General features: G+C 32.6%; 1 protein-coding gene across 2 annotated transcripts; it reads left to right on the top strand.

Moving 5' to 3' along the window:
- The first annotated feature begins 9,149 nt into the window (after positions 1-9,149).
- Positions 9,150-13,881, top strand: LOC120087884 (F-box protein At2g32560). 2 transcript variants are annotated; one of them, XM_039044887.1, is made up of 5 exons: positions 9,150-10,904; positions 11,092-11,171; positions 11,396-11,574; positions 12,073-12,147; positions 12,661-13,440. In XM_039044887.1, exons 1-5 carry the CDS (start codon positions 10,239-10,241, stop codon positions 12,768-12,770), a joined length of 1,110 nt encoding a protein of 369 aa, XP_038900815.1. In that variant the 5' UTR covers positions 9,150-10,238; the 3' UTR covers positions 12,771-13,440. The 2 variants fall into 2 exon arrangements, with proteins under 2 accessions (XP_038900815.1, XP_038900814.1); XM_039044886.1 differs by lacking the exon at positions 12,661-13,440 and adding an exon at positions 13,455-13,881 and having other exon boundaries at positions 9,165-10,904.
- The last annotated feature ends 12,184 nt before the right edge of the window (positions 13,882-26,065 follow it).

Below are 26,065 nucleotides of genomic sequence, written 5' to 3'. Positions count from 1 at the left end.
GAATTAGAGAACTTTTACCTTCCTATTTTGTCCCCCGTTTTTAACAAAAGACTTATTATACCCTAACATAATGTGGTTAGTTATTATTTACAATTATTCTAAGTATTCTTTAGATTTAGCGGTGACTAGCAAAACATACCTATTCAACATATTTGTAACTCATCTTGACTACTTCATCTCTTTTAAATCAAGAAAAAGATTCAATTTTTCGGATGTATCCACAATATTAGAGACGAAAACCACACGTAAAGAATGCTTATCAAGATGAAGCTTTCATCGTGTGATCAATATTCATGTAAGTGATTACAAACTCATACATTGAAGTTCGAAATTGCACCATATTTCTCAATCTTATAAGCAAAATTTTGATTGCAGTATTTGATATTTTATTTTGGCAGCAATTACTTTTTATCTTCTTTTTTTTTTAAAAAAAGATTAATCAAGATTGATGAGTTTTTCATGTGAAATAACATCTCCAAATAGAGCATGCTCATGAATAAAAGGTAAGTTATTCTTATTCTATTTACATCAAGATGAAGGTTTTTTTTCCCAACTTTGATAGTAATATTTGTCATTTTATTTTGGCAACAACGTTTGCCTTTTTTTTTTTTTTTTTTTTTTTGTGAAAAATTAACCAAGGTCGGTGAGTTTTTTAAATAAAATATCACCGAAAAGAGCACAAAAATAAGTTATTCTTATTCTATTTATATCAAGGTGACGAGTTTTTTTTTCCAATTTTGATAGCAACATTTGCCATTTTATTTTGGCAGCAGAGTTTTTCATGTGAAAATACAGTTCCAAAAAGAATATGCTCATGAATGAGGCAAGTTATTCTTATTCTTTTTATTTTAAGATGAATCCTCCATATTCTGATAGTAATATTTGTCCTTTTATTTTGACAGCAATATTTGATTTTTTGTTTTGAAAAATTAACCAAGATCGGTGAGTTTTTTTCACATAAAAGGTCTCCAAAAAGAGCATGCTTATGACCAAATATACATTATTCTTATTCCATTTATATTAAGATGATGATTTTTTTCAACTTTGATTTCATGTGAAAAATGTCTCCAAAAAGAGCATACTCGTGAATAAAGGTAAGTTATTCTTATTCCGTTTGAATTAAGATAAGAGGTTTTTTTTTTTTTTTTTTTCTGATTATACTTCATTCATTTTAAAAAATTTTGGTGACTCATCTAATTTTCTTTGCATTCTTATTTGGAGTGAAAATAGAAAAGGAAGATGAGGAAATTAAATACATGCGAATGAAGAAATAAAATCTCAAGCTAATGCATATTGTTTTTCTTTCTCAACATGGTGGTACTTTTCTCTCGGCTATCTCATCCATCATATAATCTTATTTTGTTATACCCAATATTTATTATTCAAATTTTGTTTTCTTAATTGCAATGTATTTAGAGTCAAAAACTTATTTCAATAAATTTATTACATAATCTTCACTAGAATTGTTCTACCTTGTTTTTATTAGTTTTAAATTGCATTATCAATGTGCAATTATATTTAAGTATGAAACTCACTCCTACAAAAATTATTTGAAGTAATTAAAAATTTTGAATTTTTTAATATTTGTTGAATTATTTGGATAGGCAATATAAAATAATTTGACAGTCAATGATTTCTAATAAAAAAAAAAATTAAAAATCTTTTAGAATTAATTTCTACCTATTTATTAAGTACGAAATGATTTTTAAAATTCTTAAAGCTTAAAAGTGATAAATGAAACAAATCAGTAAATGAACAATAAAAAAAAGTTAGAGTAAAGTAAAATATTATTATTATATCTAAATATTTGTTTTACTATATTATATCTTAGATATGAATTAATATTTAATTATCCATTTTTTCATATGTTAAAAAGTATTAAGATAATTTAATTATTAATAATAAATTAATGAGTGTGAATGTCTATTTTAGCACTTTTATTTTGATTTAATTATTAAGGGTCGATGTAAAAGGATGAACATAAAATCCTTAAATCAATCAAGGTTTATGGGTTTATAAAAAATTCTTAATGTATGTTTATTTTAAAAAATCTATTAATAGAATATCTAAAAATATATATACTCTTATTCATAAATTTGAATAGGTGTAGAATCAATCCTAAATATATAAAATAATCTATACATTAAAGCCACGAGACTATTTAAATCATTCAAAATATAATTAAAAAAATCTCAACTTTTAATTTAATTTCCACATATCTTATGCAATGTATCTTATATCAAATTTATATTTTATAAACTTTATTTTAAAAAATATAAACAATTAATTCTACGTATATAGTTCAATTGAAGAAAATAACAGTATGTAAATGTATTCATATACAACAATTTCAAACATTCAAATTTACATGCAATACACATGTTAGTAAACTAGTATTTACAAAAATGGTTTAAAAAATGGTTTAATAACTTCCTCGTAGTTTCTTCTTGTTTGCGACGGATATAAAAATGTGTGTTGTAATATTGTTTTTTATATCTAACATTTTTGGTTGAATTGGTCCAATTTAATTCTATATATACATAAAATTTGTTTCGATTAGCAACCAAAAAATGTATTATTTAAAAAATCACAAAGAATAATCAATTAAATAATTATTGAAATTTATTCACTAAAGTTATTAACAAGGAATAAGCACCACATGCTAACATGAGCTTAGTCAATTGATTATTGACATCTGATATCCACTCACTCGTTTGAAGATCTGTGAAATTGTTGTATATATATATATATATATAACCAAATTACTTATTTTATTAGTAAGTGTTACAAATACTTTTTTTTTTCAAAATTTTAAATGTTAGTTTTAAATGGCTTTATTTATTTATTGTCATTAAGTTATTATTGAATAAATTAAATGGAGTATAATATCCAAGGAAGCGGAGTCACCATAATTGGCATGACAACGTCATTTGATGTTGGGAGTTTGATCTTCATTTTTGCCATTATTATACTAAACAAAATTAAAGTATAATAATTCAGAGAGAGACCAAAGTTTCAGATTTTAGAAGATTTTTGTTGGTTATTTTTTTAAATTGTCAATAGTAAATTAAATAAATCAATGCTAGGCCTTGGAAGTGGATTACACCATTTGAATTTTGAAATTATAAATTAATGTTAAATATTATTAAATATTTTAGCCCAACATTTTCTTAATTTTAAGAGTTGTTTAGGCCCAACTTCAAGTGTGTTGAATGAACTATTGTAACCCACTCCACATCCGAAACTTCAATTGTAATAGATGGTATTTTTAATTATTATAATTTATAATTAATTACAATATTACTATTTCAAATATTTATTTGTTACGATAATTACTATTTTCTATTTATTATCTTTTCCCCTCCTAGTTCTTGCTGTAGTGTTTAATATTTACGATCAACCTAAAATAGTCTAGACCCTTAAGCCTCAAACGCAAACCATTATCACATGCTATAATAACCAACTCAATGCCCCAAATACCCATCAAAGGTTATATAATGCATTTTGATTCGACATCAAAAGATTAAAACACCACTTTGTTTCTCCTACTTTAAAATTTGTTCAATACTTCAAAGGTTCAATTTTATTTCTTCTATTTTAAATAAATCTTAAATTTAGTCTCCAATGCTAGTTTACCATCGGTTTATTTAAAAATCTTTTGTTAATTATTAACATTTCTATTATAAATTTTAAAAATATATACACATAATATATTTCTTTGCATGAATTTTTTTATTATTATTTGACTAAATTCGGTTAAATTTACCTTTGAAAGATTAAATTTAAGACTTATTAAAAATGCATGGACTAAAATTGAACAAATTTCAAAATATAAAGATCAAAATGATAGTTTGACTAATATAAAAATTATCTTATAACTATAAAATATTAACTCTTTTATTATTATTATAGCAGAGTCCACGCATTAAACATTTTGGGCATATTTTTTTTTTCTTTTTAAGAAAAAATTCATTTTATAAACCTCAAGGGTAAATTTTGGTCATCAATTAAAATTTTGGCCAGACTTATTTAGTTTGATTTAGTCATTTTAATCAATTATGAATGTGACATTATTATTATTGTTAATATTATTATTATTATTTTGACCATTATGCTTGTGATATTATTTGACGATATTATATGATTTGATAAGATGCTCGCACCTACTATTATTCAATCGCTCGAATAAAAATATTGTCCCAAAATTTGCACGTGCAACTGTGCAAGTGATCGACGATGTATTAACTTCTTTTATTTTTTTAATATATATTTTAAAACCCATCCGTTTAAGAATGATATTTTCAAAGTAGGGAAAAATACTTTTTTTTTTTTTTTTCCCTAGATTTTGGGTTTAATTTCTATTTAATCTCTAGATTTTGAGTTTGATTTCAATTTAATCATTAAATTTCAAAATGTTACAATTTAACTATTGACATTTGAGTTTGGTTTCAATTTGGTCTCTATATTTCAATATTTATACTTTTAACTTTGATTTTTTATTCAATACTTATTTTTCGTCTTTATTATTAATGTATTTTAATAAATTTAAAAGAATTATAATTAATCAAATTGGATTATTTTTTATCGCTTTTAAAGGTATTGATTATTTTTCAACACTTTTAAAGTTAAATTCAAAATTTTGCTTCATAATTAATTAAAAAATATTGATGTCAATGATTGAGAGCGAATATTTAATGTAAGGTTGAAAATGTAAAATCTTGAAACATATGAATCAGATTGAAACAAAACTCAAATTTCAATGGTAAAATTGTAACATTTTAAAACCAATAAACTAAATTGAAACAAAACTCAAAATTTAAAGGTAAAATGTGTAACATTTGAAATTAAACCTAAAATTCATGGACTAAAAAGATATTTTTCCCCTAAAAAAGTATTATCTTTTTATCCCTCCAATTTTAACTCTTAATTCTCGATGGTTAATTAACCTCTGCATCAAAATACTAATTTTATTTTATACATTGATTTTTTTTCATTGACCAAGCAATCAAAATCTCGATCTCTGAAATAGTTTATTTATTATTATTATTTTTTTTAAATATCGATCTCTCGTCTCAAAAAACCGTAGACAAAAAAAATTTCAGATCTCTTATTAATACTACATATCTAAATCATAGAAAAACTACATATCTATATCACTTTGCACGTGATTTAAAGAAAATCTAAACATGCATTAATGCATAAACATAAACTTAAAATACTTTAAAATAAGTAAAAGGCATTTACCGAATTTTCTTGTTAGATTTCGTAAAAAGAAAATATAGTATATTTTTCATACAAGATTTAGGATCTCGTTGGGTAATCATTTTTTTTTTTTTTTTTTTTTATCTTTGTTCTTGAAAATTAAGCGTATATCATCATATTTTTTTTTACCATAATTTGCATTTTTCTTAAGTATAATGATTCAACTTTTAGCCAAATTTAGAAAACAAAAACAACTTTTTGAAAACAACTTTTTTTAGTTCTCAAAATTTGACATTGTTTTTTAAATCATTGGTGAAAAGTAGATAATAAATGAATAAATTTGAAGGTGAAAGTAGTGTTCATAGACTTAATTTTCAAAAATAAAAACAAAAAAATTAAATAGTTACCAAACGGACCTAAATATTCAACATGGTATACATTAAGATTAAAACAATAGTTAAATTAGAAAAAATAGTCCTGAAATTTTCCATTTGATTTGATACAACCTATATTCTTTCAAAAAGTTGTAACATTATTATAACTTTCATAAACATGTATTATAAAAAAAAAAAAAAAAAATTAATTTGGCATTATAACAAATTAAATTAAAAAATAGTTATAAATATATTAATAAATAACTTAGTTTCCCCAACTAGACAGTTAAGATTTTCATAACATTTACAAAATCAATCTCAATTCCTAAAGGAGCCTTAGCTGTAAAAAAACAACAATAATAAAAGAAGAAGGAAAAAAAAAAAAACCTTGATTGAAATGTTATAGTTCTAAAAACAAATTAGAAAAAAAGGGTATTTTTTAAATTAGGTAGGAAAAATGTGTTATTTTCTTGTCTTTATTAGTCTAAGAAATGCATTCATAAATATATATAAAACTAACCGTAAATAAATGGAGTTGAATTGAATATTTTTTTTATTTATATAAAATATTGTTCAAATCTGGACGATGTATAACAGTTTGGGGTGGTGGTGTATGGTTCAAGTCTTAACCCAAACATTTTTTTATTAACTTTTTTTTTTCTTGTTTTGAAAATTTCATTCTTAAATATTAATAGACTATCACTTTGCTATATAAAAAAAGAAGCATTATAATTAGAACAGCGTTAAATATTTGATGAATTAAGTAATTGTACAATTTTAATTTAATAAAATAGTATTTACAATATAGTATAATACTAAGATGATAATCATTTTAGTTTTAATTTTATCTTAAAATGTTTTAGTCTCCCGCAACATTTTTTCCATTCTTTTATTTATGAAAATTTTAATCTTAAATATTTTTTAAAAATGTTTTAGTCTCACACAGTACAATTAATATATCTTGTTTTATAAATAAAAACACTCGAGCACTTTTAATAAATATCAAAAGTAAAATGATTACTATCAAACTAAAATTATATAAACTTGGTCCATTAATTATACATTTTTGTGATGAAAACATGTTATTATAGATTTTTTAGGACTGTTTTTAAATATAGAAAAATGAACTAAAATATTTATAAACATAACAAAATTTTATTGTCTATCTACGATAGACTACTATCCGTGTTAGATAGTCTATTGATAGATACAGTAGTTTATTGTAGATAAATGGTGAAATTTTACTACCATTTGTAAATATTTTTAGTAACTTTGTCATTTAAAATATTTTTTTCACTGCAAATAAAATTATAAAGTTTCTTGATATATTGATTATTACTTTTTATATGTTGTCACTTTAGAAATATAATGAGAAATAATTTAGATTTTTTCAAGAGTATCTAATGACATCGATATTTTTATCAATATTTCCATAAAATTAAGACATTTATATTTTCATCGACATCGATATTTTAAATTTTGGTCGATATATTAGTTATAACTTTTTCTCACTCATATTGTAAAAAAAAATATCAATGATGATATTGAAATATTTTGAAATCTAAAAACTAAATTGAAATCAAGAGACCAAATTCAAATAAAATTTTAGTTTGAAAGAGTAAATTTTTAACATTAATAAATGTCGAAACTCAATTAAAAACAATTACTCAAAATTGAATAACCAAAAATGTAATATTTTGAAATATATGCACCAAATAATAATTAGATGTAAAATCTAGAGATAAAAAATATGTTTTTCTCATAAAAAATAACCTTAGACAATCTAAGTACAATGAAAAAATAATTTAAAAGGAAAAGGAAAAAGAGGTAAACAAAAGGGTTAATAAGAAGAAATAAAAATAAAAAATAAAAAAAAGAAAAGGAAATAAAGAAATTGTAACAGAACTTAACAGCAGAAAATTGAAAAAAATAATAAAAAATAACTAAAATGGTGAAATACACTAGAGGATAAAAAAGAACCCTATATATCTAAATAATTTTTAAACAACCCGTTTTTTTCCATTTTTTTTTAGAAACAGCCTTATTTCTCCAATTGACCCTTGATTTAAGCAATCTCTAATCTAATTCTATTAATAGTATTAAAAGGAAAGGGATAGGATAAGATAAAAATAAAAGAACTTTAGTTTTGGTATTAACCCACGTGTAATGATTAGGTACAGTCATCTCTTCACATTTTTACCATATAAAAATTTTAGAAAAAAAAATCCTTTTCTATTTTTAAAAAATATTTTTTTTTATTTTTAAAAAATATTTTTTTTCTAAAATTTTATTGGACTATATTTAGAATATACCAAGATAAGTGCATCCAAAGAAACACCCAAATTTTTCAAGATAAGTGCATCCAAAGAAACACCCAAATTTTTCTCAAGGTTAAGATTGCTTAGATGTATTAATATGGGGCGACGTGTTCACAGATAATTGGATAGTGATAAAAAAATTGCAAGAGATATTGAAGGCAGGGGAAAAAACCCCAAAACCTCATATAGCAGCCAATAACATCATCGAAGACGAGAGATTGAATATTGGAAAGGGTGCAATTAAGAAAGAGATAGCTTTTGAGGTTAAATTATGAAAAATATCTCCCAGTCACGACTTTGAATTTGTTTAAAATATGCTGATTATTAACTTTTAAAACTTTAATTAATGTATTTAAGCCGGTAAAAAAAATCATAAATTTAAGGGTAAAATACATTTTTCATCTCTGAATTTCCTATTTACTCTTCTTATTTATTTCATAATTTCATAATGTTACAATTTTAGCTTTGAATTTTAGATTTGATATTCCGATATTCCGATCGTCCTTTAAGTTTTAAAATGTATTTTTTTTAATTTTTTAATTTTAAAATTTGAATTTGCTCCCCAGATTTTATTGGTTTTGCACTCTTACTCTCATGCCCACTTTGTTTTTTCCTCCAACTTTTATAATCTAATTATTTTAATTAATAGATATTAATATCAATGACAAAAAAAGAGTATTTAAAATTTAGAGATCTCATATTAATAGATATTCCATAATTTTGAACTTAAAAAATTTAATCAGTACTCTTAAATTTGTTTTCTTATTGTTAATATAGTGAGTATCCATTTAAAAAAATATATATAAAAATTGAGTTAATATCTTTAGACGGATTCTAAAATTAGAACTTAGCCTACATAGTTTCATCTCATCAATAGTCTATAATTTGAGACTATTCTCATATATAGTCTCAGGAAGATTTATTAAATATGACTAAATTCCCTTTTTTTCCTTTCAAATTATACAACCAAAATTACCATTTATCCGTACCTTTTAACATTAAAAAAAATTAAAAATGTTTTTACAGTTAATATATAGATGAAATCATGAAACATTTTATCTATGCCCATCAGCTCCTTTAATCATCTCTCTCCTTTTGCTTCATTTAAAACTTTCTGGTTAAACGGATTTTGCTCCAAGTTGTTAGAAAGAGATGGATTCTTGGGAAGAGAGCGATAAAGCAAGAGAGAGATGACTTTTAATAATTGAGTTTTTAAGGTTTTAACACTTCGTTTGATTTATATCCACACAATAATACCCTCCAAAAATCTACTTCTTCTTATTCTACAGGCCTTGACAGCCCTATTAAATACTTGGGTTTCTCCTTCTTTTGTTTTTGCACACAACCTGTTTGATAATTTGCCCAAGAGAGGGATTGAGAGCTCTGTGGGTGGTGGTGAAGGATTTGATGGTCCTTTGTTGAAGAAGACGACATCGTTTTGAAGTGAGAAAGAAAGGACCCCAAATTCTTCATCACTTTCATCATCATCATCATCCTCAAATCCCATCTCTTTTTATCTCTTCTTCTCCTTTGCCACTAATCCTAGATCTCCCTGTCCCTGTCTCTTGTGTCATTTCCAAATTCCTTGCAATTCTAAGGTGTTGGGTGCACCTAATTGTGGCTTCTTATATATCCCAACAACCCCGATCTGTTTTTCCACCTTATTCTTTTGGTTTAAATCTTCTTTTAAGAAACAAAATCAGAGATTTTGAAGATATGGGTCACTGCATCTAGACTCTTTAGATTCATTATCCTTATTTTTTTTCCTCTCTTGGGATTCCAGGTGTCAGAAAACCACAATAGATTTGAGACTGCCCCACCCAATCGACGAGCTTCAATCGTGGGTTCATCCAATAGAACCTATTTAACTCATCTCCCCTGATTTTTATTGAATGACAGCTGGGTTTGGGCGTTTGTACGTTTTTTAATGCTTTAAAGGAAGGAAGATTGAGAAGTTGAGGAAGCTGTACTAACTCTCTTTTGGTTCTTTGATTGATTAAGCCAAATTTCCCCACCAAAGTTTGTCTTGTGAGGTGGCTTAAGGCACCTCTAGTTTGCTCTGTTAGAAACTTTGATGAGGAGGCCCACCGTTGGGGTTGGTGGGCTTCTTTCAACCAATTAAAACCCACATTTGAAAGGTGCCTCAGGTTTCCATTCTAAACTCACTTTTTTCTCTTTCTTAATGATATAGGAGGAGATAGAAAGAAGTAAAAGGGATTTCCTTGCAGTATTATTCCTCTTATTAACCATTTGTATTTCCTCAATTGGTTCATTCATTGATCTTTTCTCATATCTTTTATTTCCTAAATCCATTTTTTATCCATAAGATAATACCTCTTTTGTGATGCTTCTTTGTTTCTTCCTCACATGTATTTCCTTCATTCTCTTTTTAAAGTCCCTCTCTCTCAAACCTCTCCCACTATGGGCAGATGAGATGAGGTTCTTGTCCCACTGGTTCTGGAAAGAATTATCTTTCTTTCCAATCTACAAGGTGATCAAGAATAGTCTTTGTACTTATACTTTTAGTATTTCATCGAAGATGTCCTTCAAGAAGAAATATCTTTCAAAAGTAGAGAATGTTGAGGAAAGTGGCGAGATGTCGGTGTTGGACTTGCCAGAATTGGCCTTAGAATGCATTCTAGAGAGACTTCCACCTGATGCTCTATGTAGTATGGCAGGTGTTTGTAGTTCATTGAGAGAGAGATGCATAAGTGACCATCTTTGGGAGAAGCACATGAAGAGAAAATGGGGTAAAGTTATTGGTCAAGCTGCTTACAGAGAGTGGCAATGGCATCTTGCTTCTAGAGCGGGTGTGTGTAACCTTAAGCAAAACAAGCAGAAGAGCCTAATTAGACTTTTTTCTTTTGGTTGGTCTCTTTCATGGATTAGATCAAAGGTTAATGACAATAACACGCCACGGAATTCCCTACCGGTCCATTCGATCATGGCTTGGTATCTTGCTCTTGAGACTGGCAGATTCTGGTTCCCGGCTCAGGTCTATAACCGTGAGGTAAACAATTCCCAATCATATGTTTCCATTTGTTAACTATATTCTTTTTTATGTATTCGGAATTCAGCCCTTACTGTCATAAAGTTTTTAGTCCTTCCTGATCTGAATACAAAACACTTAAAAACAGTGTGTTGGGCTGGTTTTTCAAAATTATTGTACCTGATATTCGAAGTTTTCAATTATGCAGAATGGCCATGTTGGTTTCATGTTGTCTTGTTATGATGCGGAGCTTTGCTATGATCCCCGCACGGACACCTTCCAAGCGAGGTGATTAAGTAAACTGCCCTTGTCTAACTCTATGGCACAATTATTGTGCTGTTACCATCTTTCTTTTACTTATTTTCATTATGTTAGTAGCATATACAGATCTTTCATTCAGTTGAGTAAATAGACTATGGTTAATGTTACTATCTTCCCTTTACTTGTCTTGATTACGGTAGTTGTATTCGCAAATCTCTCATGCAGTTGAGTAAATGGATTGTTTGCTACAGGTATCCTCCACATGGTAGGCGAGCAATTGCAATTGAGAATGGTGTGCAATGGGAGAGGCTTAGAGCACCGCCCATCGATACTCCTCCACACGATCTTCATGTCTCTGACTGTTTGAACGAATTATGCCCTGGTGACCACATTGAGATACAGTGGAGAAAAAACAAAGATTTCCCTTATGGTTTGTTCTTGAGCTCTGATCTATTTTGAGCTTTGAAATTATCTTATAGAATTTCTACCTGTTCTGAGTCCTAGCTCCAACCATCCTCTTTTGGCTTGTTTGCTTATATCAAGGTATATAATTTGATGAAAGGTCACAGAAGCAAAAGGAAAGTATTCATTGTGAACTTAGAAAAGGAAGTACAAAATAGCAAAATACTCGGTCAAATGTGTTTCAAAGTTTGTTCATTTGTGCTTCTTCGGGAACCATAAGTCCTTTTTATAATAAAAGATGATCTAGGCAGGTTAGGAAGAAAATTCTGATGACACCTAACTGATATACTTGTAGAACTACAGGTAATGATAAAAGTAACCACACAGGTATCATTTCAAGAAGTCTCAACACCATAAAAGAAAAGATAGATGAGGAAGACTATTACTGCAGTAAATTTTTTATAGTGCTGCTTTGAATAACTAATTAATTAATTAAGGGGTGTAAAATGTGGCATGTGCATTGCAGGTTGGTGGTATGGAGTTGTTGGTCACTTGGAAACATGTGATGGAGATGCTAATCACTGCAGATGTCAGTATAGTGGTGAGTTTTCTTCAGCACTTTTATAGTTTATGCATTTATTTGAATTGTTGTTGCTTGTGTGTGGAACTTGGTTGTGAAAGCAGATGCAGAATTACTGGTCATTGAGGTTCTTGTTCTGGAATCTTGATTATGAGATTCGACTCGAAATAAAATCCAATTAAATGAAAGAACAAAAAGAGTTGACGTAGCCAAAAAAGAAGAATACAAAGAAAATTATTTCTGATAATTGTAGTTTAGGTATTAGAGGCCCTTGATATTTGCAAAACTCAAAACACAAACGTTCTTTAGAAGATTAGGCATTCCTTGAAACGTGGATGAAATGAATGTCGACTTTACTTACCTGCACTGGCTTGGCCAGAGCCAGTTTGTCTGGGTCGCTGTTTCAGCACCCTATCAAAAAGCATCTCATTTTTAAAATGTGGACCAAACTTTTTATGCTATTTGATTGGTCCCCTAGACATTATTGTCAGTATGTTATAATTTCTACCAACATATTTATAGCTTTTGTCTCAGTGGAATACTTGTGTCCAACCACTGATCAATTGAATTGTCTTAGTGGAACATTTATGGTCAACTACTCTGAGGTAACTGAATGTTTCCCCAAGCCTTCTGTTATTGGTTGAGTCGGTGTTGGTCTTAACAATTGGGAAATTAATGAATTATGAAAGTTACTTTTACGGTTAACAATTTTCAACTGGATATGTATAGCACTAGACATTGATTTTATTATTTTTTTAGTTCAAACATGTGGGTTGAGATTCAAACTCATAACCTTCTAGTTAAAAAAACAAATGTTTTAACCAATTGAGTTATGCTTCAATTGACATGTTAATAAATTCAAGTTTCAAAAACTTTGTGAAGATGAACTTTATGGATACTTTTCCAAAATAAACACTACTTGTCTATCTCTAATCAATTTGATGGGACAACTACTACCCTCACAATATTTTGCATTAAACAACTAGTAGGATATTTGATATTATATAAGGCTGCCTTGGAGTTTGAATCTATGACTTCAAAAGCATTTAGGTCCCATCAGTTCAAGATTTTTCAAAACATCATTTCTGTTATGAATATTGGCCAACTGATGAAATAGTACATTCAATTTTCTTCCCAAAATGATAAAAAAGTATGTGGAGATGCCTCATCTATAATATCCAGTTATGAATGCCTCTTAAGACGACAGGTCATTCTAATTAGTGACTTCTTCCATCATCAAACTTTTCCTGCAGTGTTCAATTTGGTTTTGTCATTATCATGTAGAAGATTAAAAGTGATTATTGTTTATATGTAAATTTTGTCAACAGACACTGTGGTATTGGAGTTCAATCAGTACACCCCTGGTTCGAGATGGAGACTTGCAACCATCGACCGAAAAGACCATAGAGAGGAAGGCAATGAGATTGACGGGTTCTATGGAGGAATCAGAAAGCTTTACTCCGACGAAGAAATTTCGATGTGGAAGCAACTTTGGCCTACAGATGTCTTGGAGTAGGTAGGTACTTAACAATTAAATCTAGGAGCTGGGCGCCTCTTTATACCTGTTGAACTTGAAGGAAGCCTAAGCTTCTTCCTCTGTATAAACTAATTATTCTGTTTCCAGGATATGAAAAGTGATTTCTAGAAACAGCAAAAAGATATATAGGCTTCTGTTTAGATTCATTAATGTGAAGACCATAGGCTGTCTACTCTTCTTTCTCACTTTGATATTCTAATCTATTGCTTTAAATGTTACTTTGTTTCTTGTTTTTTTTTTTTTGGTGGGAATCTCATCGCTTTAATGCGATTTGTGGTCCTTGCAAAATTGCCTCCCACTGATAGCCTAAATTGATGTGTTGCATAAAGAAAAGAACCTATGATATTATAATGCAAAGTTTAAGTAGTTGAGTCTATTTCTTCCTTTTTGTTGTTGTCATGGGAGAAATTGGATGGAATTATAGCTTTCCCAGTCATATGGATGACATCATTTAATTTCTCTCTCTCTCTCTCTCTCTCCAGTTCAAGCTGATGAACGATTTAAGGGCTCAAAAGCTATTCAGTACAAGGGCATTATATGATTTCTTTGAAATAAATATAACCTATGCTAAGATTCAGGCTTATCTGATCGTTCATCTTAATGCAGTGGAATCTGGTTTCTACACAATCTGAATTTGAATGATCTCGGTTTGATAACCACTCCCTTCTTAAGTTTATGAACACTATTCTTATTGTCGCAATTTTGTTATTTGCTTGATATTTTCAAAATTCATGTAAAATTTAGAAACCACGAACAAGAAAAAAGTATGAGAGTAAAGTTTTGAAACCTACTTAAAACTCATAAAAATACATCTCGAATTTAGAAAACAAATAGACTTATAGGTAAAAGTGTAATATTTTGATATTTAGGAACCAAATGCAAACTCTACTTAAAATACAATTTATGGGTAAAAGTGTAATACATTGTGACATCTAAAAACGAAATCGAAACTTATGGATAAAAGTGCAACCTTCTTACATCTTAAGAACCAAAGGAAAATTCTAACCAAAAGTTAAAAAGACTAAAAACATATATTTTCTATCTTTTTAGAGATTTGTTTTTGTTTTTAGAATTTGACTTAAAATTGAAATATTTATTCAAGAAAAACGAAAAATGATGAGAACAAACACAATTTTGAATGCAGAGACTACGTTATAGCTGAACCATTGGTTCATAGTCTAATACTAAATATCAACTTCTAAGTTCTAACCTATATTTCTTATATCAAACAATATTTTGTTAAGAATATATATATCCAATGTATAAAACTGTCAGGTAGATTATTTTAGACTTCTGAGCAAATATTTGTATAGTATGCGAGTGAAATTAGAGAACCTCTTATGGGGCTGATCCCGCGGACTTGAGACCGAGCTTTCCAAACAAGGACAGAAGTTTCCTCAGCTTGTTTCTCTTCCATGTAGAAAACCGTTTGCCATCTTTGCGGTTCCCGTTCGACTTCAAAATGGGCCCTGACATTGTCAACCTGTTGAACCCGTTTCCGGTTTCAAGGTCCATATTCACAACTGCTCTTGCAAATGCCAATCCTTTGGGTTCAATGAACAGTTTTGGGCTTTCTATTGGCCCATTTTTTGAATTGGGCTGACGATGAGGTAATATGAGGCCCATCATTTGTTCCGTTGAACTATTGGGCCTTCGTTGGAATTGTGAATGAGCCGGATCCGGCCCATTACTATTTGCTTGGGTTTTTCCCGCTCCATCTTTCTTCACACACTGTAAGGCTACTAAGAAAGGATCAAATTCATCGTTCCACAGATTCTGATGAACAAATTTGATTTTGAGCGCCGAGACCGGTGATCGAGGCGACGTTACGGTGGAGCTTTTGCCGCTGCGATTTTCGTTGAGACGTTCATAAGGCGGAGGAATTTTGAGCCGAGGAGGAAGAGGAAGAACCTTCCCATCTGAAAACAATTCATCGGCAAACGCCATTACAGGTAATGATTCATCTTCTATTTGCATTCGTTTCTTGTTCTGTTGCTCTGTTCGATCCTCTAGATCTAAATCGACGTTGTTGAGATTGAAACGACTGCTAGTTCCGAATTCGAACTCATCTAGGGTAGAATTTGGACGTGAATGTCCAATCGGACACTTACACTGCTTCGGACTGGATGGTGCACTGTAAAACTCGATGTTCTTGATCTGCATTTTTGGGAACTTCCGATTGAAAAATCGTTTGTGGTTTTCATTTGGCCGAAATCATTAGGTTTGGAAGGGAAGTGTTTAAAAGGAGAATGAGTAGCTTAGAGAAGAGATTGAGTGCAGAGGAATTTCTCCTGAATTGAAGGATGAAATTGTCATGTTTCTGAAGAAATTGAGTTCCCTTCTTTGAAGCTAATCTTTAACATGAATTAATGGAATAGAAAAAGAGGAGAAATTCTGAGTTCACGTCCGTATGCTTTCAAATCATCCAGATTTTCTGCGTTTTCATTATTTTATTTGCTGAATAAAGAAAAACATTGTGGAAGCAAATGGCTATAACATTATTTTTTGTTCGAATTAAAGAAGTAAAACAACCTGCCAATTTAAAATATACCAATTTAAAGTAAAATGGATGGAATTAACGCCATATTTATTTATTGATTTACTTATTTTGAATTTTGAAAGCCTTTGGGACAAGGTCTGAACTCTAGAATATTATGACATTGATGCTTTTCAAGCAAGGAATTAATAACGCATAATTGATGTTTTACACCCCATTTATGTGTATGCTATTTTAACTAAGAAAAAAAATTAGGTGCAGCAAAAAGTTGCCACGTGGCATTAAAAAAAAAATATAAAAGATATATTACAAATTATTTTTTTATGTGTGTAGGGGGAAGAGAGAGGTATTGTTCTTTAACTAAATACTTCTTTTTATAAGGGAAGATCAATTTACATTCCGCATTTGAGTTTTATTAATTAAAACCATGGATTTTCGTAAATATATCAACTTACTCGTTTTTTAAAAGCTTATTTTTTATTATAATATCTAATCTTTTATTATAATGGATCTATTTTAAAATTTAATATCTGGATTGAATTTTCAAAAAACATACTAAAATGAGTAAAACTTAATCATCCTAAAGTTTATACTTTCAATAATCGTAATTGTTGTCCCAAATGACTAGATCTTCATGTTAATAATCACAATACACTCATATAACGATGGATAACAATTCAAGAGTCAGGGGAGATAGAATGTTGATGCTTGAAAATCCTTCCGTGGTTTACCAAAAGACTGCACAATCATATAGACAATGTACCAAGAACTAAATGATAGTTTGATTAAGTAAACGATTAGAGGAAGCATTGGACAATCGTGAACTCAGCTTTTGTTGCGGAAAGGAACACAACAGGCTGCAAAGCTTTGCAATTGATCAAATTGTTCCCCCATAGGAAAACATGGTCGGACAGGGAATGTCTTCTGTCTAAGTCCCCTGCATAGTCTGCATCTACATAACCATAAACTTCATCATTGGATAGCTTATTCTGTCTATATAAGACTTTCGCCTCTTTGGATGAACATAGATACCTTAGTATCCACTTGACTGTCTCCCAATCACTTCTACCAGGGTTTGCCATGCTTGGGAATAAGGGACAACCTTCATATGTTCAAATGTTGTGCTTTTTGGACTATTGGCAACTGAAAGCTTGAAGTGAAGAGCAAGAGGAGTACCTGTTGGTTTATCATTCTCCATCTTGAACCTTTGTAATATCTTTGAACAATATTCAGATTGGCTAACAAGCAATCTGCCCTGTTTTTTGTCTCTTTCTATCTCAATGCCTAGGATCCTCCTTGACTCCCCTAGGTCTTTCATATCAAATTCTTTCTTAAGAAGCATTTTCACTTGCTTCAATTTTTCTTTGGGTCTCCCGGTCAGCAACATGTCATCTACATAGAAGAGTAGATAGACCGGTTCCTTGAAACTAGGGAAATTTGTACGGATGACCCAAAAATTGGGTTCAAAATATCAAATGATCCATTTTTAAAAAATAATGTCAATTGAACCTTTGCTGATATCATTGCCATACCAAATTACGTAAATTTCCCTTACACTGGCCTCATGAGGTAAATCTTGCTCTCGTCTGATTAAACGCTCTCGCTCTCGCTCTCGCTTGAAATTCCCTAGTTTGATGTGATTGCTTGTCAGTGTACTGTTGATTTGACAATTTTCACGACGGAAGCTTCAAATCAAATCAATAATACCTAAACACAATACAATATGATTTCTTTAAACTCTAAACTCCATTTCAAAGGTGATTACTACTCTGGTTTTCGACGGTGTTTTGTTGAACGGAGATTTTTCGAACGGGGATTTCCAAGACGAGGCTTTCTCAGAAAGGAACAACTTTTTTTAGAAAGGTGAATTATTTTGAGTCTGTTTAATTATTTTTGATGTGTTATTTCTGGAAAGGCAGCATTACGAAATTTTGTATTGGGAGAGAGTAAGAAAGAGGAAGAGTAAGAGAGAGAGCGAGATTACGAGAGAGAGCAAGATTTTGAGAGAGAGCGAGAGTACACTTCAATTGCTTGTACAGCTTAATGACAAATGTTCTCTTGCTTTGTAGGATGACAGAAAAATGTCTATTTATTCAATCTGGAGGTGATTGGGATGAGAATGAAAGTTCGTATATTGAGAGATAGTTGAAAGGAATCGTTGTGCCTCATACATTGAATTATGAAGAACTTAAATCTCGCATTTACAGGGTTACAAAAGTCAGTTCTTCAGAGTTTGATCTTATCCTGAAAGTTAAATATAATCTTGAATTTGAAGCCCCTCCACAATGCAAATGAATGATGATGATGTTCACTTCCTTCTTTTGTGAGAAGAGCTTAGTAAACTTCAGATAGTTGTAACGTTGAAGTCTAAACAGGACGAAAGGGTTGGAATGGGGTTTGGAAATGTGAGTTATGATGATACGGCTGTGGACAGACAATACGAGGAATCATATCAGTTTCGTCGGGAAGGGGATGATATTCCATTGTCTACCAACACTAATATTCCATTGTCTATTAACATTGTACCATCAACATTCGATTATATGGATTGTGGTTCTTCAGTGGATGTGAATGAGCAACCAGCAGGATTGAATGAAATGGATTGTGATCATAGAGATGTGCGTCGTTCTATAGCAGCTTCAGTGGTTCCACCATCTATGTCTTCAAGTCATAGGACAGAGTTGATTATGCCTGACACCTCTTTATCTGGGACAGAGGACGTTGAAGTTGGTCAACTATTTTTGAGCAAAAAGGACTTGAAAATGAGATTATCTATTCTGTCAATCAATAGAAATTTTGAATTTAAGGTCAGGAAATCAATTAAATCTCTGTTCATTATCAAATGCATTGGGGAGACATGTAAGTGGAGCCTTAGTGCAGTCAAAATGGAAGAATTTGATATATTCAAGATCACAAAGTACTACAGTTCGCACACATGTTTCATTGGAATTTTAAATCACGACCATAGACAAGCAACTGCTACGGTTGTTGCTCAGCTCATCAAAGAGAAGTTCACCGGAATAGGACGTATTTATAAACCTTGTCATATCGTTGAGAATATGAGAAGAGATTATGGTGTGAACATACGTTATGATAAAGCGTGGCGTGCAAGGGAAGCCGCGTATGATCTCACTAGAGGTACTCCAGAATACTCGTACTCCATACTACATGCTTATGGAGAAGCGCTAAAAATAGAGAATCTGGGTACAGTATTTGAGATCGAACTTGAAGATGAGGTGCATTTCAAGTATATGTTTATGTTATTAGTGCCTTGTATTAGAGGTTTTGCAAGTTGTCGGACTTGTATTATTGTTAATGGGTTGCACTTGAAAGGAAAATACAAAGGCACCATGTTCGTTGCGATTTCTATGGACGGGAACAATCAATTATACCTACTAGCATATGCAATAGTGGACAATGAAACCGATGGAAATGATTTATGTCAAACTTGAAATGCAGTATCGGAGAACCCGATAATCTGGTGTTTGTGTCTGATCGGATGGTATCTATCGGCAATGCTATTCGTGCATTTTTTCCCACAGCATTTCATGGATTGTGCACATGGCATATAGAATAGAATCTGGTTATAAACTTTAAAGATAGCACGGTTGTTGGGATATTTAGAGATGCAGCAAGGGAATTTCGCATGATAGAGTTCCAGACAAAATGGGACGAACTCCTTGGAAGGCATCGGTCTTCAAAGGTGGGCAAGAGTTTACCAAATAGAACGAAGATATGATAACATGACATCCAACAGTGTAGAGTGTTTCAATTCCTTAACTAAAGAGTATCGACTAATGCCCATAGTATGCTCGATTGAACATGTTAGAGGAATGCTCCAATCGTGGTTCTACGAAAGAGGAATTATTGGGCATCTCGAACGACATTGTACTTTAAGTACTGTGAAACCCAATTGGCAAGTGAAGTCAATAAGGGCATACGATATCGGGTGGAGCCTATTGATTGTTATCGGGTACACATGCGAGATAATCGATTGGACGGTATTGTCAATCTTCACACGAAGGAATGCACGTGTAAGGAATTCGACTCACTTGGTATCCTGTGTTCGCATGTAATTGTTGTTGCCAAGGAAAGAAATATACCCATCCACAGTCTTTGCAGTCGATTTTATACAGTGGACTCTTGAGTGACTGTGTATGCGGAGCCTATAAATCCACTTGGCCACATATCTGAATGGAAAAGACCTTCTGGATACGTAGAAAAGATTATCCTTCCTCCGAAGTTTGTGCCACAAGTCGGGCGACAGAGAGTGAGAAGAATACCATCCAGAGGAGAATTTCGCATAAAAAATATGGAGTGTTTGCCCATAGTTGACATGCTAACTGCATCTTATATTCACTCATCTTCTCATGAGGGATTACAGATGAATCAGCACCAGTCACCAGGTGTTCTAGTAATTTTATTGCGAAGATGCCACAATCAAGCTACCTGTGTTGTATGTCAACGTTCATAGGTCGCGAGATTATCTAACGGGCTGTGGATAGATTCGGCTTTGAACGATCCATGTCACAGTAGTGAAGTAGGGATGATACTGTGACCGTCAATGGCTCTAGCCAATTCACCAGCTTTGTCATTGGTGTGTATGACGGAAGTGAATCGAACACAAATATGTGGCCTCTGTTAATGTCCATTGCAAGGACCATCCAGTGGTCACTGATATTCATCGCTGTATAAACGAAATCCACATCTGCCCATTTGACATCGAATTTATCGGTAACATAGTCCTTATACGTGTCTTCATCTTCCCATGCTAGGGCAGCCTCCAGAAGTGACTTATTCTTTATTCGTTTAAATTCCTCGCCACGAGCATTAAGGTGACTCTGTCAAGTAAAATGAGAAATTAAGTAAAGAAGTAAAGACTAGGAAACTTAATGAAATGAGAAGTTAAGAAACGAAATATCAAAATTTACCGTTACACCAATTGGCAAGATGGTGAACTTGTGCATGCACATGTCGAGCCAGATATAAAATTTATCTTTCATAAAATAAAATAAAGTATTTATGGTTTGCACGAAAAATTAATATGTCAGTAAAAGTACAAGATAGCCAACATGTAAAGACGTAAAGACTAGGACACTTACATCACACTCGACCAACGAATTCGGGGCAATCAATTCCTTGAAGAATTGTTTGGCGAATGGTTTAAAGGAGTTATCTCGAACCTCGTTGTCCGTATTATCGTCTGAGATCCAACCCATCATTTCTGTAAGGATATTGTGTGGAACATTGTATCGCTACGTTATATGTGACGATCGATCTGGATAGTGACGTAGCTACACCTGGGAGAGGATGCTCAACCACACTTTTCTTCTTTACTTGGGCTGGGGGTGTATATTTATCAATAGGTTTTCTCTTACGACTAATTCTTCGAGATTCCTACATAAACAGATAACAAAACGTTACTCATCAAGAAATATAAAAACATAAACAAAGATTACTGATCAATCAATTACTCACTAGTGGAACTCTTTTTGTGGTCGTAACAATCCTAGAAGTGTTGGCCTCTAGGATGCCAGACATGTCAGCCTCTGTATGTGGCATGGTGAGTAAGGCAGACATGTCGACTCTGTTTGTGGGACATCGACCTCTATAGGTTCGACGTCAATTGGTGATGTCGTGGCAGTATCGGGCTGTACAGGGGGTGGGAGTAGTGAAGTGATGGTATCGGACTGTAGAGGGGGGATGGGGATGGGAGTGTCAGAGGCAGTCGTAGTCGTATCGGGATCCCAAGATAGGATGGGTGACCTGATCGTCTCCTCATTCACCGTGGAACCCTTCAATTAGTAAAGTAAAATGATGAGTTCATGAACACGTAAAAACTAAACACATAAAGACATAAAATGATAGTAAATGCAAACTTTGCACATTGACTGGATGGCTGACAATTGCCCTTTCATGTCAATCATGTTTTCCTCCATACTGGATATACGACTATTTAAACCCGATATACGGCCATCCAACCTTGATAGTGAGCTATCAATGGTCCGCAGGTACGAATAAATAGACTCGTCGGGNCGATATACGGCCATCCAACCTTGATAGTGAGCTATCAATGGTCCGCAGGTACGAATAAATAGACTCGTCGGGATTGGCTTCCTCCTTGCGGTGGGCAGTACACTCAGGACCCTCCTCATCCACAGGTCGCTCTCTATCGAAGTCCGCAAGATAGACATCAAGTTGGTTCAACTTGTCCTCCTCGTGTACGTCCCCCATCATATCATAGAACATATCTTCACTAGGTGTGTATGTCCCTTCTTCCACCCTTCCATATTCAGCATCCTCATGCTTCGAATGCTCAGGTTCATCCCCTCGCTCCACCTTGACAACTTCATCATTGTCATCTCCACGATGATCATCACCGTCACTTTCACTTTCAGGACTACCCCCATCACTAGTTGACCTATTGCCACTTTCAGCACTATCATCATCCGTACCTAGCTCAAATATAGGTCGTTTGTCCACTGGGGTATCCCAAAACTCCCTTTCAGCATCTAACATGACAGTGCCCTCTTTAACCTTTATCTGCATTAACAGCCCAGTAAACTGGTTAGTGTCAATTTAACAACCAAATAAACATATTATGCATAGATTAAACGTACATTGTTAGACTCGAATCTCTCTCTCTCGAGTACTTTGAAGGACACTGAGTGGGAGCATGACCATCGTAATATGCGGGGCAAACCACCTTGCTCTTTCGATCTGCAATGTTCCTAACTATCGATGAAGCTAGGATCTCGTACGTCCATACCTAAATAAAATTTAAAATATATTAAGAACAATAGTAATGTTAGATCAAACAAGACGATTATTATGTTAAGCAAATTTACCTAGAACACTTGTAGAAATCCACGTAAGGAGTACTTCACAACGTAGTTTTAATTTGCTTTGACCCTCGTTTTATATAGACTGCTCTTATCATTCAACACAGTCTTTAGGGCATCCAATGTCCTCTCCCAAATAATGGTACCCCAATCAAGACTATTGTAGTACTCCAAGTTTTGAACGTCCTTGAAACGTTTGAGGTCCACTGCATTTTTCTGTTTGTTTTTTCCCATCATTGCGACCTCAATATAGTAAACTAGGCTAATCTTCACATCATCATCATCATTTTCAAACTCCAAGTCCTTGTATTTTTCTTCAAGTTGACGGAGGTGTAAAATGTCCTTCGTCACTCGATTACCAAAATACTTGATAGCAAGTTCATTATGAGGACTGTTGGTTCTGATCAACTCGTGTTGGGGATTGCCACAAATCAGTTATCAACAAAAAGTCATCCTTCGCAAAAGTGACAACCTTCCCACAAACAGAGAATGACATTGAGTCTGATCTTGTCCTCTTCACTTCTCTAAGCAACATGTGATGGATAATTGGGCTGTTAAACACCATGTCAATGTCTACAAATCACCCAAAAACTGTTCTCTTGAATATGCCCAACTGCGTTGGCATAAGCTTCTCTTTCACAATCTTGTTTGTATTAACAATGTAGGCAAAACTGGTTACTTGACCGGGAAATCGGTCAGCTTCGGGCATTCTGAAACATGTAGTCATCTTAAATCACTCTTGCATGAAATAAAAATTCAATCAGTAAACTCCTTTAGAAAAAAAATGTAAAACAACATTCTGTTTAAATCTCGCTGAATTCGCTCTCGCTAGACTCGCTTTCACTGGTGGTGCTCTCGCTGGTGGTGCTCTTTCTGGTATCGCTCTCTCCGGTATTACTCTCTCCAGTATCGCTTTCTCCGGTGTTGCTCTCACTTATTTCGCTCACATTCTCTCTTTTTTACTCGTCTTCAACCACATAACACATCGAAAACCAGAAAAACAAACAAAAAACCATAGCTCACTTATCTCGCTCATATTTGCTCTCTCCGGTGTCGCTCTACCGATTTCACTCTCACTTATCTCGCTCACAAACTCTTTCTACTCGTCTTCAACCACAGAACACATAAAAAAAAAAAAACCATATCAGTGTATTTCTAAACCCAGAACAACTCATAAAGCCCCATTACCGATCAGTGTAAGACATTTTCAGGCTATTGAAAGATTTGCCGATCAGATTTGATTTGTCGGCGGCAGTAGAATCGTTTGCAAGTCGGAAATAATGTTTTAGTTTATGAGCGATACGAAGTCGTTGGTCTTGGAAAATTTGAATGAAGAATATTTTTTAGTTTTGGTGGGTTCTCAGTAAAAAGGTAAGAAGACGAAGAAGTAAGGACAATTTACGTAATTTGGTATGACGATGATGTCAGCCGAGGGTCAATTGACATTATTTTTTAAAAATGGGTCATTTGACATTTTGGGCCCAATTTTTGGGTGATCTGTACAAATTTCCCTTGAAACTACTTGTATTTGTGTAGACAAACCAATCAAATGAGCTCCTTTTGAACCCCATCTTGGAGATCACCTCATCAAACCTCTTATACCAGCATCTCGGTGACTGTTTTAGGCCATATATGGACTTGTTCAATAAACACACAAGGTTTATTCTCCACTTTTAACATAGCCTTGAGGTTGTCATGTAAATTGTCTCATTCAACAACTCATGTAGGAAGGTTGTCTTTACATCCAATTGGTTTAACTCCAAATCTTTCTGCACAACTAAGGAAAGAAGCAGCCGGATAGAAGTATGCTTCACAATTGGAGAAAACACCTCATTGTAGTAAATGCCTTCCTTAAGGAAAGAAGCAGCCGGATAGAAGTATGCTTCACAATTGGAGAAAACACCTCATTGTAGTCAATGCCTTCCTTTTAAATGAACCCCTTAGCAACAAGTCTAGCCTTGAACCTAGACTTTTGTACACCTAGAATCTCTTCTTTAAATTTGTTAATCCATTTGCATGAGATATGTTTGTACCCTTTAGGCAAGTGTATTAATTTCCTAGTGTCATTTTGATTAAGGGACTTGCCTCAATCCATTGCCTAGCATCCAAGCTATTTGTTGCTTCTTCAAAGTTGGAAGGTTCATTATTACTCAAATAAATGGCAGCATTCAATGCTACACTGGCAAAATCAGACTTTTGGTACCTTGCTGGTGGTATTATTGTTCTTCTAGGTCTGTCTTTTGCCAATGAGTAGTTATGTAGGTCCCCATGTGTCTCAACTTGATCACCTGATAGATGCTCACTAGTTTCAGTAGCCTTATCACCTTCTAACTCTTGATTTTGAGAAGAAGTAGAAGCTCCACGATCATTTTGAGACTCCACCTCAAATCTAGTGCTACTAGTCTTTGTTACTGTAGAAGATGGTTGTCCTGACATCATGAACATCTCATTTTCTCTAAAAATCACATCCTACTGTTCACATGCCTCTTTTCAGCTGGATGCCACAGCCTCAAGCCCTTTACTCCCGGTGTAAAGCCTAAAAACATACACTTTACAACCCTTGGATTCAACTTCCCTTGGCTTTGGTGCACATAGCCTACACAACCAAATACTTTTAGGTGTTCTAGCTTAAGTAGTTGCCTTGTCCACCTCTCTTCAGGAGTTTTCAGCTCTATAGATTGATGAGGGCATCTATTAAGAGTGTATATAGTGTAGGAGACAACTACAACCCAATATCTTTCAGGCAATAAGGCATTGGACAGTTGACATCTTACTCTTTCCAGCACTGTTCTATTTAATCTTTCAGCTACTCCATTTTGTTGAGGTGTGTACCTCATAGTCATATGCCTTACTATGCTATGCTCCCTGCAATACAAATTAAACTCCTCTTCATAAAACTTTAAACCGTTATCAGTTCTCAAATGTTTAATTTGTTTAGAGGTATGCTTCTTAATCAAGATCTTCCATTCTTTAAATCTACTAAATACTTCATCTTTGGATTTTAAACAGTAAACCCAACTCTTCCTTGAGTAGTCATCTACAAATGAAAGAAAGTACCTTGCT

This window comes from Benincasa hispida, chromosome 10 (assembly GCF_009727055.1).
Source record: "Benincasa hispida cultivar B227 chromosome 10, ASM972705v1, whole genome shotgun sequence".
NCBI classification, from domain to species: Eukaryota; Viridiplantae; Streptophyta; class Magnoliopsida; order Cucurbitales; family Cucurbitaceae; genus Benincasa; species Benincasa hispida.
The sequence above is the reverse complement of the archived record's forward strand: the minus strand, read 5'-3'. Positions and strand labels throughout refer to the sequence as shown.

Bases quoted from the DNA above. Each gene is read 5' to 3' on its own strand.
- LOC120087884 (XM_039044886.1), top strand. From the start codon at position 10,239: ATGCTTCTTTGTTTCTTCCTCACATGTATTTCCTTCATTCTCTTTTTA. The intron at 10,905-11,091 runs GTAAACAATTCC...TCAATTATGCAG, and splicing joins CTCAGGTCTATAACCGTGAG to AATGGCCATGTTGGTTTCAT. The intron at 11,172-11,395 runs GTGATTAAGTAA...TGTTTGCTACAG, and splicing joins ACGGACACCTTCCAAGCGAG to GTATCCTCCACATGGTAGGC.